The sequence below is a fragment of the Miscanthus floridulus genome, chromosome 1 (genome assembly GCF_019320115.1).
Source record: "Miscanthus floridulus cultivar M001 chromosome 1, ASM1932011v1, whole genome shotgun sequence".
Classification (NCBI taxonomy): domain Eukaryota; kingdom Viridiplantae; phylum Streptophyta; class Magnoliopsida; order Poales; family Poaceae; genus Miscanthus; species Miscanthus floridulus.
Genome location: NC_089580.1, coordinates 40,853,516 through 40,866,676, shown reverse-complemented (window position 1 = coordinate 40,866,676; position 13,161 = coordinate 40,853,516). Strand labels below are relative to the sequence as shown.

General features: G+C 43.7%; 2 protein-coding genes across 2 annotated transcripts; one reads left to right on the top strand and one right to left on the bottom strand.

The window, feature by feature from the left end:
• Positions 1-7,548: 7,548 nt before the first annotated feature.
• Positions 7,549-9,808, top strand: LOC136455271 (F-box/FBD/LRR-repeat protein At1g13570-like). The gene is made up of 4 exons (XM_066455374.1): positions 7,549-7,737; positions 9,065-9,214; positions 9,312-9,590; positions 9,800-9,808. Exons 1-4 carry the CDS (start codon positions 7,549-7,551, stop codon positions 9,806-9,808), a joined length of 627 nt encoding a protein of 208 aa, XP_066311471.1.
• Positions 9,809-12,199: 2,391 nt separating this feature from the next.
• On the bottom strand, positions 12,200-13,112 carry LOC136494490 (subtilisin-like protease SBT3.17). The gene is made up of 3 exons (XM_066490677.1): positions 12,769-13,112; positions 12,580-12,677; positions 12,200-12,487 (listed from the first exon to the last, which is right to left on the bottom strand). The coding sequence occupies exons 1-3, from the start codon at positions 12,975-12,977 to the stop codon at positions 12,411-12,413; spliced, it is 384 nt and encodes a 127-aa protein (XP_066346774.1). The 5' UTR covers positions 12,978-13,112; the 3' UTR covers positions 12,200-12,410.
• Positions 13,113-13,161: the final 49 nt, after the last annotated feature.

Here is a 13,161-nt window from a genome sequence, read left to right as displayed (position 1 = left end):
CCAATGGCTGCCTCCGAACCCTCCCCTTCTGCCATGTCAGGTTCGGTACTTTTCCCCTTCCCTCTCTATCTCTCTATTGTTGCACTAGAATGTATCCTAGGTCTTTGATTCATCAAGCACCCCGCCTAGATCTACTCCTAGACGATCCGAATAGTTTAACAATGGTACCAGAGCCATCGGTTTCTAGGTTTTTAGATCTAGAACGGGTAAACCGATTAGAAAAGGAAAAAGAAAATTAGATCCAGTGCGGGTCTAAGAAGAAGAAGAGGGTTTCGGCCGACAAAGGGTTCAGGTTAAACCCTAACTTCGATCCCTTCGGATCTGAGAAAAGAAGAGGGTTCGGATGAACCATAACCCTAACTGGGTTAAAGAAATAATGAGGGCTCGGTTTAAAAAATGTAAGATGCCGAACCCTAAAACCGTAGAGTCCCTCTGGGGAAGACAAACAGTGCCATCCCGAAACCCTAACCCTAACACAGTTAACCCTAAATCCCATCCAAATCGGTCAAAACCGAGAAGAGCAACAAGAACCAAAGAAGGGAAAAAGGAGAAGAGGGAAACCCAGAGGGACTACCTCGCCGTCGTACAGAACGGCGCGCGGGGAAAAGAGGGCCGAGTCAGGGGGCACTGCTCGCCGGGCTCCGGCCAAAGAGGCGCCGCGGCCAGGCCACTCGACAGCGGCGCGCTCACCCGCTGGGGAGCGCGCACGTCGGCGAGGGGGCCGGCGACGGCGCCGTTGCTCCACTGCTTCGCCCGCTCGCTTCGCTCGGTTGCGGCTGCGCTGCGCTGAGGAGAGAAGCGAGAGCGGCGATGAGAGAGAGAGCACAGAGAAGAATGAGCTAGGGTTTCTGATCGGACGGCCGCAGCGGCGTTTTCATTCGCGCGATATCGCCGCTCGGCCGTCGGATCGGCGCGGACGGCCGAGATCGAACGGGCCATCGTCGCGGCCCAGGCGGGCGCGCTAGCGCGTGGAGCTTTGCCGGCCCAGGCCCACGTTGCGGCCTGGGTGCGGCCTGCGCGCGCGTGGAAAGGTGGGCCGAGCCGGCTTTTGCCGTTTTTGGGCCGAAACAGTAAAGAATGAGCCCGTTTTCGTTTTTTCTTTTTCCAAAAAATTGAAAAATAGAAATTGGCTCAAAAGAAAATAGAAAAGAGGATTTTTCTGTGGGTAAAATTCATCAAATTGAATTATTTTCCGCTGCGTATGTAAAGATGTTATTTTCATTATTAAATTCGAACCAATGGGAGAATTTAATTTTAAAAAATGGATATGTTTTAATTAATCATAATATTGTTATTATTCTGACCAACGTTGATTAATGGCAATATTATGATGTTTTGTCTTGCATCAATTCTATTTTCTGCCCAACGGTGATATAGAATTAATATAGAGAACAATTGTATGTTTTAATTTTGACCAACGTTGAACTAAGACATGCAATTGTTATTGTTATTATTTATGTTCTCACTATATATATATGAATTGTGTTTTCAGGAGGATACAACTTGATGAGTTGTATCAAAGAAATCCTCACTTTAAAAGGTGATAACTACATTGAGTGGAAGAAAAAGATCGACCTAGCTTTCATCCTCACTGAGGTGGACTGGATAGTCACCACACCGTGTCCCACAGAGCCTGTGGTATCGGTGCGGGAGACAAACGAGGCTGATGCCGCCTGGGCAACCAGAGAGGGGGATTTTGCATCCCAAAGAATGTCCTATGACCTTGAGCATAGAAAATGGATCACTACCAACAAGAAGTGTTTGACTGTGATAAAGAACACGATTGAGCCCGCAATTGTGGGCTCAATCCTAGAGTGTGACACCGTTACTGAGTATCTCGAAAGAATAAAGAGTCAGTTCACTGGCTCTTCAAAGACATGCTACCAAGCTGATAAAGCAGCTGGTGACAGAGAGGTACTTAGGCAATGGTGGCATAAGAGAGCACATACTAAGAATGAGCTATTTGGTATCCAAGCTAAAACCATTGGATCTGGCTCTCAAGGATGAGTTCCTTATCCATCTGATTTTTGCTTCCTTGCCAAAAGAGTTTGACACTTTTGTTGTCAACTATAACATACAACCCGAGAAATAGAACATGGAGAGGCTCATGGCTATGTGTGTGCAAGAGGAGGAGAGAATGAAAGCTGCCAATGGTGGCACTATCAATTATCTGAAAGATAACAAGAAAAAGAATATTAATGCTAACTTCTCCTCAAAGTCAAAGGGAAAGGGTCCCATGCTGCATCAGCCTCAGCAAAACAAGTTCACAGTAGAGAAAGATCAATGTCTCCACTACAAGAAGATGGGACATTATAAGAAAGATTGTCCCGATTATCTAAAGATGATCATGGCAAAGAAAGGTGAGAATATTATTATGTTCATAAATGAATCCCTGTATGTACAGTATTTCAAATCTACTTGGTGGATTGACTCAGGTGCATTTGTTCATGTTGCTAATTCTTTACAGGGATTCCATTCGACGAGGACTTTGCAAAGAAGCGAAAGACACATTAAAGTCGCAAATGGAGTCCAAGCAGAAGTTGAAGCCGTTGGCGATCTTTCTCTAGAGCTAGCTGATGGTTTCAAACTCGTACTTAGAGATGTTCTTTATGTTCCCTCCCTACAGAGGAATTTGATTAGTGTTTCATGTTTGGACAACGATGGTTATGATTGCCATTTTGGAAATGGCAAATGTAAGATAACATATAATGTTGCATGTGTTGGTCATGCTATCTTACAAAATAAGCTTTATTTGTTATCACTACGTGATGATGTGAATGTTGTATGCGATAATATGAACGTTGCGTGCGACAATGTGAATGTATCCTCGTCTACGGATGTAAACAGAAAATGAAAGAGAGCTCACGATGCGTTGTCGAAATTATGGCACTGTCGTTTAGGCCATATTTCAAGGGAGAGAATAGAAAGACTAGTTAAGAATGATATTCTTCCTCCATTAGAGCTCTCAGATTTAGAACGATGCAGAGATTGCATAAAAGGAAAGTATGTAAAGAAAATTAAGAAAGATGTCAAACGAAGCACGGGAATTCTATAGATTATTCACACAGACATCTATGGTCCTTTTCCCGTAAAGAGTGTGGATGGTTATGATTCATTCATAACATTCACAGATGATTACTTCCGTTATGGCTATATTTATCCAATCAAAGAAAGAACAGAAGCTTTGGATAAATTTAAGATATTTAAGGCAGAAGTTAAAAACCAACACAACTTAAAGATTAAGATAGTCAGGTACGACCATGGAGGGGAGTACTACGGTCGACATACCCCATATGGCCAAGTTTCTGGACCTTTTGCAAGGTTTTTATAGGAGAATGGCATAGTTGCCCAGTATTCAACACCAGGTGAACCTCAACAGAATGGAGTAGCTGAAAGACGCAATCGTACCCTGATGGATATGGTGCGCAGTATGATAAGTTACTCCACCTTACATTTCAGTCTGTGGATGGAGGCGTTAAAAACCACCATTCATATTCTCAATAGAGTACCAAGTAAATCGGTGCCCAAAACACCGTATGAGTTGTGGACCGGAAGAGTACCCTCACTAAACCACTTGCGTGTGTGGGGGAGCCCTGCTGAGGCTAAAGTATTTAACCCAAACATTGGGAAGCTAGATCTCAAAATAGTAAGTTGCTATTTCATTGGCTACCCAAAAAAGTCAAAAGGTTTCCGTTTCTACTATTCAGATAGACATACAAAGTTTGTGAAAACAAGACATGCTGTCTTCATAGAGGATGAAATGATGAGGGGGAGCACGGTAGCTTGAGAAATTGACTTTGAAGAGAAGCGGGTGTATCCACCCACTCCGATGATTCATGAGCCATTTTTCTCACTACCTGCTGTTGCTGCACCGACAGTGCAAGACACTGTGGTGCCAGCACCTGTTGTTATCTCGCCTGTGGCAACAATGAATGATGATGAGGAACCTGTTATTCAGGATCCTGTAGAATCTATTGCCACAAATGAGGGGGAGCAACAACAGCCTCAAACAGAAGATGTGCCAAATGTGGAGGCCCCTAGAAGGTCTCAAAGAATTAGAAAATAAGCTATCCCTGCTGATTATGAGGTGTACAACACTAAGGAATTTCAAATAGAGGATGATCCCACCTCATTTGAAGAAGCCATGAGAAGTGATCATTCATCAAAGTGGCTTGAGGCCATGGAAGATGAAATAAAATCAATAAATGCCAATAAAGTTTGGGATTTAGAGATAATTCCTAAAGGAGCCAAAACAATATGCTGTAAATGGGTCTACAAGACAAAGCTTGACTCTCAAGGGAATATAGAGAGATATAAAGCCCGACTTGTGGTAAAAGGCTGTATGCAAAGAGAAGGGATTGATTACAATGAGACATTTTCTCCAGTCTCATGTAAGGATTCCTTCAGAATCATAATGGCATTAGTGGCACATTACGATCTTGAATTACATCAGATGGATATAAAGACGACATTTCTCAATGGCGACTTGAAGGAAAATGTTTGCATGGCACAACCGAAAGGTTTTATCATGGAAGAAAAAGAACGAATGGTATGCCACCTAGAGAAATCCATTTATGGATTAAAACAAGCTTCAAGACAGTGGTACTTGAAGTTTGATTAGGCAATAAAGAATTTTGGGTTTAAAGAGAATGTTGAGGATAATTATGTCTATACAAAGTTTAAGAATAGGAAGTTTATCTTCCTTGTCCTGTACGTGGATGATATCTTACTTGCTAGTAGTGATGTCAGTTTACTACTGGAGACAAAGAAGTTTTTGTCCTCAAAATTTGATATGAAAGATCTTGGTGAAGCTTCGTTCGTTCTAGGGATCGAGATTCACCGAGATAGAAGTAAAGGGGTATTAGGACTGTCACAAAAGGCATACATAGAAAAGATCTTAAAGAAATTCAGTATGCACAAATGTAGTCCCTCACTTGCTCCTATAGTCAAGGGCGACAGATATGGGGATTTTCAATGCCCCAGTAACCAATATGAGATCGATCAAATGAAAGTGGTTCCATATGCTTCAGCTGCCGAAAGCTTGCAATATGCTCAAGTATGCACGCGCCCTGACTTGGCATTTGTTACCGGGTTACCTGGCAGATTTCAGAGCAATCCTAGAATAGAACACTGGAAATTGGTAAAGAAAGTCTTGCGTTATTTGCAAGGAATGAAAGGCCTTATGATGACATACAGAAGATCTGATTCACTCTATATATTGGGGTATTCAGATTCTGATTATGCGGGAGATGATAGAAAATCCACGTCTCGATATGTATTCACTCTCATAGGGGGAGCTATTTCGTGGAAAAGCTCAAAACAAACCGTCACTACATCGTCCACAATATATGCCGAGTTTGTAGCGTGTTATGAGGCAACGAGGCAGGTGAACTAGCTAAAGAAGTTCATACCCAGTTTGAAGGTGGTTGACGACATCTATAGACCACTAAAGTTATACTGCGATAATAATCCGACAGTATAGTATGCTCACAACAATAAGTCAAGTGGTGCTGCCAAACACATTGACATAAAGTATTATGTTATGAAAGATAAAGTCCGGGATCAAGTCATAAGTCTTGAGCATATAAGTACAGTAAAGATGCTCGTGGATCTACTTACAAAAGACTTACCACCCAACGTGCTCAGAGAACATGTAGCCGACATGGGGTTTAAGAGAAAACCTATAATTCCTGGATAAAAGAAGGCCCAAAGATAAGTATTTATTTCAGAACAGAGTAGCGTGTTGTAGCTGTTAAATCTATCGACAATGGACTGTGACGATGAGACATGCTCTATGCGCTAATCTATAATGGAATGAACAAAAGTAAAGAATATGAAAGTAAAAGATGGAAAGATATCAAGGGGGAGATTGTTATATTGATCTCTAACCTAACTGGACCCAATGGTCTAGTTGGGCCTTTGATTTGCGCCCTGATCGGGGGCGCCCAGCCCACCATGGCTGGAGGGCCCCTGTCACCCTGCGCTATAAAAAGAGGTGGGGGCCGGCGGCTCTAATCACGAGGTTGACCTGAGCCGACCTCCTCACCGACAAACCCTAAACCCGATCTAAGCAAGGGGCGTAGCCAGTGACGGGAAGTACCTCCGCCATAGCACTGCGCCATCGTCATCTTCACCGCCGGCACCTCATCTCCGACACGTCTTCCCCAACCGTCGCTGCCCGTGAGCAGACTGCACCAACGAACCCGATGGCGGCCTCCGAACCCTCCCCTCTGTCGTGTCAGGTTCGGTACCTTTCCCCTTCCCTCTCTGTCTCTCTATTGCTGCACTAGAAGGTATCCTAGGTCTTTGATTCATCAAGCACCCCGGCTAGATCTACTCCTAGATGATCCGAATAGTTTAACAGGTAGGTCCGATTTAGGTACTATTTTGTAGGGCTTCGGCTCCTCGCGAAAGAGTTTCGGCTCTAGCTTCTCATATAGAGCATGTGGAGGTGAAGCTGAAACCGTTTTATAAAATGTTTGGCAAAATCGGTTTCAGTGGTAATTTTGGATAACTTGTATTGGATTTGCAAAGAGGAGCGGAGAGAAGTCACATTTCTATGTCTTTAGCTCCTTTATTCAAAAACTGTTTCGGCTCCTTGGAAGGTTTTGTTTTTTAGATACCTGTTCGCCAGGGCTCTTTGGAATGAGCCGCAAGAAGCTGGACCCTGCTAAACGGGGCCTAACAGCCAGGTTTATGGAACAATGGATCGATGTACGGGGCGTGGGACGTAGAACGTCGCAGTTAAAAATGATGATACGAAGGGAAACAACTATTTATATTGTTCATTCGAGAGATGAAACACATATTTAGAACATATTCTACTTTGGTAATGTATTTCGAGGCAAGCAATTTGCAGAAACTTGTTTCATTATATAGCCTGTTTGTTAGATTTTTCATCTAGCGTCCATACAGTAGTTACACAAATAATGCATGCCATATATAGAACCTAATTGTATAGCGAGAGTGAGGCAAACTGCCCTTCCTCGCTGGGAAGGAAGATGTGAAATGAGGCCATGTTGCATACTACAGGTTGATAGCAAATACAGTGGCCATTTTGCCTAAAACAAACCAAATAATAGAATGCACAGGATTATCTCTCCCCAGTCCTCACGTCAGACGTCGCCCTCCTGTTTCACAGCTGCTATAAACAGTCGTTTGCACAAATAATAATAGAATTTGCATATAAACAGTCTATCATGTCTTCATGGGGCATTACAGATATTTCATAACAAAGCTACAGTTTCACGACTGTTTCGACCAAAAGGCTTTCTGCTTCTCCCATAGCTTACAACACTTTTTTGACAGTCCAACCAAAAGCCATGACTGACCGACGTCCCGCGTCCTCGGTCCGTCTTGCTCGTTGCTCCATCTTCCCCGTCCATGGTCCAGGTCGGTGCCTAACTGCCTACTACCCACACTGCTATAGCCTACTAGCATCATCTCGTTGTCTTCCCGAATCAACTCGCATTCCCACGTGAACGAACTGACACGCCCCACCATTATCGGCAGATCGATCCATCTGCTGCCGGCAGGGGCTCACAGGTGATGGAGCCATTGCTACCGGCGGAGGCGGAGGCCGCCGACATGATGTCCTCCCTCCCGGCGCACCTGCTGGACGAGATTCTGACGCGCCTCGACCTCCGCGACGCCGAACGCACCTCCGTGCTCTCCTGCGTCTGGCGCCGCCGTTGGGAGTGCCTCCCCGGCCTCGCCCTCTGCTTCACGCCCCCCTCGGTCATCTCTCGCGTCCTCCTCCGCTACACCGGACCCAGCATCTCCCGCGCTTCGTCTCCTACGACGTCGACGACTGGCTCATCGCGCTCTCCCGCCGCAGCGTCGAGTCTATCTCCATCTTCAAAGGGCATGGGCCATACGTAAGACACTAACCCTCCACTCCTCTATCTTCTCCTGCGACCGTCTCGTGTCCCTCAATCTGGAGAATTGCAGCATTCCACCCCGCCCTCGATCTAGATTCGCCGGCTTTCCTGTGCTCCAGGAGCTATACCTAAGGAACGTCGAGAGGGAATTGCAAGCTATTATTCAGGGGTCGGCCCTGCTTCGTGTCGCTTGTGGAGGTGTTCACCCCTGTTGACTGCATGATTGAGGCGCCAAATCTCCAAAGTCTGGTTGTTGATTCACAACTTGACAATAGCTGGCGATTTGGGAAGTTGCCGCGCCTCCAATATGCCAACATTGATGTGTCAGTGTTTCTGCCACATGGACATGGTGGACATCGTTTGCTACACTTCTTTGCTGGGGTTTCCCAAGTTCGGGAGCTAATTTTTTACTCGCGGGTGCACTGTTTGCCCCTATTATCACCATATATATTTTCTTTGTGTTGTTTGGCCTAAATCAAGGACTTAAGGTTTGGGCAGTCCTTGGCCCTGTCCAGCAAGCTTGCTTACCAGCTAAAGTCAGTGAATGCTCATAAGTCATAAGATGCAATCATCAGATAATTTTACTGCATTATGTTAATTGGTGCTCTATTTTAGGTCAAGTGGCATATGGAAGAATTTAAAAATAGGCTCTTCTAAGCTTATGGTTGCATACAAACAACTTTTTTATATCATTACGCGGGTTTTATAACACATGCTACTTTACTTTGAAACCTCGGACATTGAAGCAGATATGCATGTAATTGAGTCTAACAAGTGGGCTTTTAAAATCTTGTATGAACTAGCTTCCAACAAGTGGGCTTTCAAAATCTGGTATGAACTAGCTTCTAATATAAGATTTTATTGAGGCTCCAGCAAGCTTAGGGGCCTGAGTAATTACACATCCCACACCCTTATGAACCGGCATGATCAAGGTAGAAACATTAGTACTTGGCTCGTACTCATATCATAATTCTATAATAAGTAGTAAACTTGGTTTCCTTGACTTAACAAAGAATCTGAAATGCTGGCTTAGTAAAGGAGAAATGTTTTATGGTACCATTCCTGCACTGCTTTTGTGGGCTTATGCTCCCTTTGAAAACAATACTCCAAATCTCATCCATCTTTCTACACTTGCGTTCAATTTTTTGTTTTCAATTTACCATCACATCTTTTTTCTCTCGCAGGCCAATGTGGTTAAGATAGATACAATTCCATTCATCTTTCGCAACTTGAAGAGCTTGGCAATAGAGACACGCTTTTTTGAAATGCACCCCATTTTGCTATTGTTCCCCTTGTTGAGGAGCTCCCCAGACCTTGAAAAACTTAAAATTGAGGTAATATTGAACATTATCTTTTGGATATCATCATTATGTTTTTGAAAGTCATCTTGATGCTGACAACTGATTCTCTTTATTACTTTTATTGGCGAAGATTCGAAATTGGGAGCCAGAATGGGTTACAAATTGTGATATCCTAAGTGAAGAGTGGACTAATGCACAGTGGACTGATGGCATGTGTGCCAATCTTCAAGTTGTGCAGATAAATAATTATATTCGGTGGCTTCCATTGTCTTTTATGAAGCTTATTCTCTCCAAAGCAAGCCTTCTTCACACATTGTCTGTGGATGTATGCCCAGTTTCTCAGGACGATCCACAAAATGAGTTACTAAAATGCAGAAGAGCTTCAGCTCAAGCTCAGGTTCTGTTCAAGGTAAAGAAGCCTTTTGTTGGGTTGCAAACTTCTATCTTATAGGTTTCAGGTTTCACATCATACCAATAGTTTCAACCTTTTTATTTTTTTATTATATATCATCAAGTTTTTAAGAAGTACTAGCTTCAACTTTCAAGAATGACCAGAAATATCTATCCCAACTCCTCAAATCACTTCTCAATCTTCTCTGTTTGTCCTACCATTTTCAGTGTACTTGATTAGATTCCTTAAGAGTGAGCTAGCCAAATCTTTTTAACCCCCTCAGACAATTCCTCCCCTGAGAACCAACATAGTTTTGAACATAAAAGGACCTTGGTTTATTTGAATAGCACCTCTTATATAAGGTTATCTAGAGAACAAGCACAGTTGGTTTTCTATTAAATCAATTTCACTTAAATCTTTTGTTTCAATGATCATAAAAAGGAAAATCCTCTTAGAGCCCCTTCTAGATATGTTCTTATAATCTTTTTTGATAATATCGAAGTCACCATCTATCAGTATTGGTTGTTTTGAAACTGCTCTTTGTCCTCTTCTTGCAACACCATACACCAGTTCACCAAATGAAGTCTTGAACCCATTTGCTTTATGTCTAACTAATACTTTGACAGAAAACCTGTAGTCCTTTGTTTCCCCCAACCTCAAAAGTTGCCTATGTAACACCAACTATATTCCCACCAGGCTACCTTTAGCAGGTAAGGCATGCCACATGAACTATGATTGCCGCTGATACTTTAGCCCAGTGCTCTGAACTAGTACTTCACCTCTCTCATGGTTAGGAACTGACATCAACACTCAAAGAGTTTATATACATCATAGTCTATAGCCATCCGCTTCTAGTTCCAGTCAAACATCAGGTAGAAACCCCAACTCAGACCGCTATATCCCATCCTGTACTTACAGCAGCGCTAGCACATTCATCTTCTTATGATTATACAGATTTTAGTTATTAGCTTGGCCATACACATCCTTCTGTCACGTGACAATATTCTCCACAGAAGATACATACCACCGTTTCTTTGCATCCTTTGATTCCATACCCCAGTTTTCTAGACTTGAGAAATGACCCTTTACTTCTGTGTGCTTTGCATGGCCAATTGACTCCTCAACTGTTTTGGTAATGTTCTTCTATGGCTCCTTTGTTTACATTGCCTGCGCTACTATATGAAGTTTTACAACCAGAGCCACCATCCAGCAGAACAATGCAATCATGCTATTTTTTTTTTCTGGAGTATTGCTTCCCAATTCGACTGTAGTTTCAGATATCTTTGGAGTATGTTGGGGCATAGCGGTATCCCATTTATTGTTTTCCTGACTGTATCCCATTTCTTCATAACAATCCAAAATCAGTGCAAAACTGGGAACCAGCAGGAGGAAACAAGGTTGAAATTGGTAGGAGCCTTTTCTTGACTGATTCTTTGGTATCCCGTCTTTAACCAGGAATTTCCTGGTGGGATACCCATCTCAAAGAGGCCCATATATAACATGATATGCCTTCAGCCCATTGGCTTGAGATGCATGCACGAACACAGGCGCCTGATAGCATCACCCATGTCTTGCACTCTTGCTAGGTTGATTGGGCCAGCTCACTTTGACTGCTAGTACCAGGGGTTCTCGCAGGAACCGTGCCCCACGCCGCTGCCCTCGACCAATGCCCCACAGGGCCGCACCAGATCGGTGCGGAGGAGGGGAACATGGAAGTGGTGAAGATGCGAGTAGACCTCGGATGAAAAATCCTAAGGTCAATCTTAACTAGGGTTTATCGGTATTAAATACGCTAACATGACAGTGTATTGATGAAGAGAGGGAGATGAACTCTTCTACACTTTTTTTCAAAATACGAGTGTATCAAAAACTAGGACATGAAACCTCCACTGAGAGTCTGAGACTAGCCTAATTCGTTGGATCCTAGCGTGGAAACCAAGAGTTATCTTTTCTCTCCCCTCCTCTTATCACTCTTTGCATGTAAGCAAAGTGCTAAGGTGGCTTTGTATATGAGCTAGCTAGGATGTCCCTAATGCAATGCTAATAATTATCTAGTAATAGTTAGCAGGTACTCTCTCCATTCCAACTTACTATAACTATGTCTTTATTCTATGTCAAACTACTCTAAATTTGATTATTGTTTTTATTAAAAACATATTAACACCTACACGTTTAAATAAATACTCTATCAAAACCAAAATATATTTTATGAAAAATTGTTTAATAAAACTATTTAAGGTTGTATGCTTCTATAAACTTGATTGAAGTTAAAGAAGTTTGATTTAGGCTAAAGCGCCCCAAGGGAAGTATAATTTGCAATGGAGTATTACAGATAGCTAATTAAATATTAGTACTGGGGCCTTAGTTTTATTTTTCCGTACCCAAATTATAATGGCAACGGGAAATTTACCGTCGGGGATGGCTTCCCGCGGAAAGGAATCTTTGGATGGCCACATGGTGGGGAGGGGTGGGGTGGGGTGAGAGGTTGAATAGCCTAATTAAAATTTTCTACAAGATATAATACTAAACAAAACATTACAACTAGTCAACTATACTAATAGAACATGAGACAACTACCATAACATGGAGTGGAGGTGACTTCATGCAACATAACGTAAAACAAAAACATATAAGTTTTACCAAACAAAGGTTGCATGTGCAGGATACCATATATAACACCAAGACAGTGTATACGTTTATATACTGGCTTTTTGTGATGTACAAGGTTTAATGCAAGCAACCAATCACACACCCACAAACAAATTCAAAGATGAGATGAGATTTATTTTATGGTTGGCGATGGATGTGCTTGTTGGCTGCTGGAGGAAACGGACGGGATTAGCTGACGCCGTCGAACTTGCTGCTCATCAGAGACAAGGTCGCGCTCGGCAGCACCCGGTTCACCTGAGGTTGCTCTGCATCCACAAAACAAACAATAATCAGTAATGATTCCTGCCGTGGTGATCCATAAATAAATAAATAAATAGACAGATAAAAGCATGATTACTCTTGACGGCCTCCAGCTCCGGCGGCGTGAGCCTCGCCGAGAACCCGCTCATGACGTTCCTGTAGTTGTACAGGATCGCCGCCTTCGCCTTCGCCTCACTGCACATCAGATAGATCATGCATCATGGATCACGATGAGGTTTCCGTTCCGACGATGCATTTATTCAGAGATCGATGGCGGTGCACGTACCTTCCGAGGGCGGCGGCGAGGATGCCGAGCTGGTACGCCTGGCAGTCGACGCCCGGCGGGTGTGGGTTGACGTAGACGAGGTAGTTGGCGGCGTGCTCTGCCTCCGCAGCGCCGGCCATGCCGCCGGTGGCGGCGGCGGACGCCGTTGCGACGGCGAGGAGGAGGAGGAGAAGGACGAGGGGTACGGTGGATGCCGCCGAACGCTTCATGGCAGGTTGCCCGGTAGCTAGCTAGGTTCGTCCAGAGAGCCGGCCAGATCGTCGATAGATCTCGGCGATGCGTGCATGTTATAGCCGCGTTCGTGAGGACGGCAGGAAATGCCGCTGCTGCACTGCACGTCCTCCAAAAATAGGAACCCCAAGATAACAATAATCTGCCAAATTTTAAAAATCT

Excerpts from the sequence above, each read along its gene's own strand:
- LOC136455271 (XM_066455374.1), top strand. The coding sequence starts at position 7,549 with ATGGAGCCATTGCTACCGGCGGAGGCGGAGGCCGCCGACATGATGTCC. Across the intron at positions 7,738-9,064 it reads TCTGCTTCACGCCCCCCTCG|GCCAATGTGGTTAAGATAGA; the intron begins GTCATCTCTCGC and ends TTTCTCTCGCAG. Across the intron at positions 9,215-9,311 it reads TTGAAAAACTTAAAATTGAG|ATTCGAAATTGGGAGCCAGA; the intron begins GTAATATTGAAC and ends TTATTGGCGAAG.
- LOC136494490 (XM_066490677.1), bottom strand. The coding sequence starts at position 12,977 with ATGAAGCGTTCGGCGGCATCCACCGTACCCCTCGTCCTTCTCCTCCTC. Across the intron at positions 12,678-12,768 it reads CTCGCCGCCGCCCTCGGAAG|TGAGGCGAAGGCGAAGGCGG; the intron begins GTACGTGCACCG and ends TCTGATGTGCAG. Across the intron at positions 12,488-12,579 it reads GGAGCTGGAGGCCGTCAAGA|AGCAACCTCAGGTGAACCGG; the intron begins GTAATCATGCTT and ends TTGTGGATGCAG.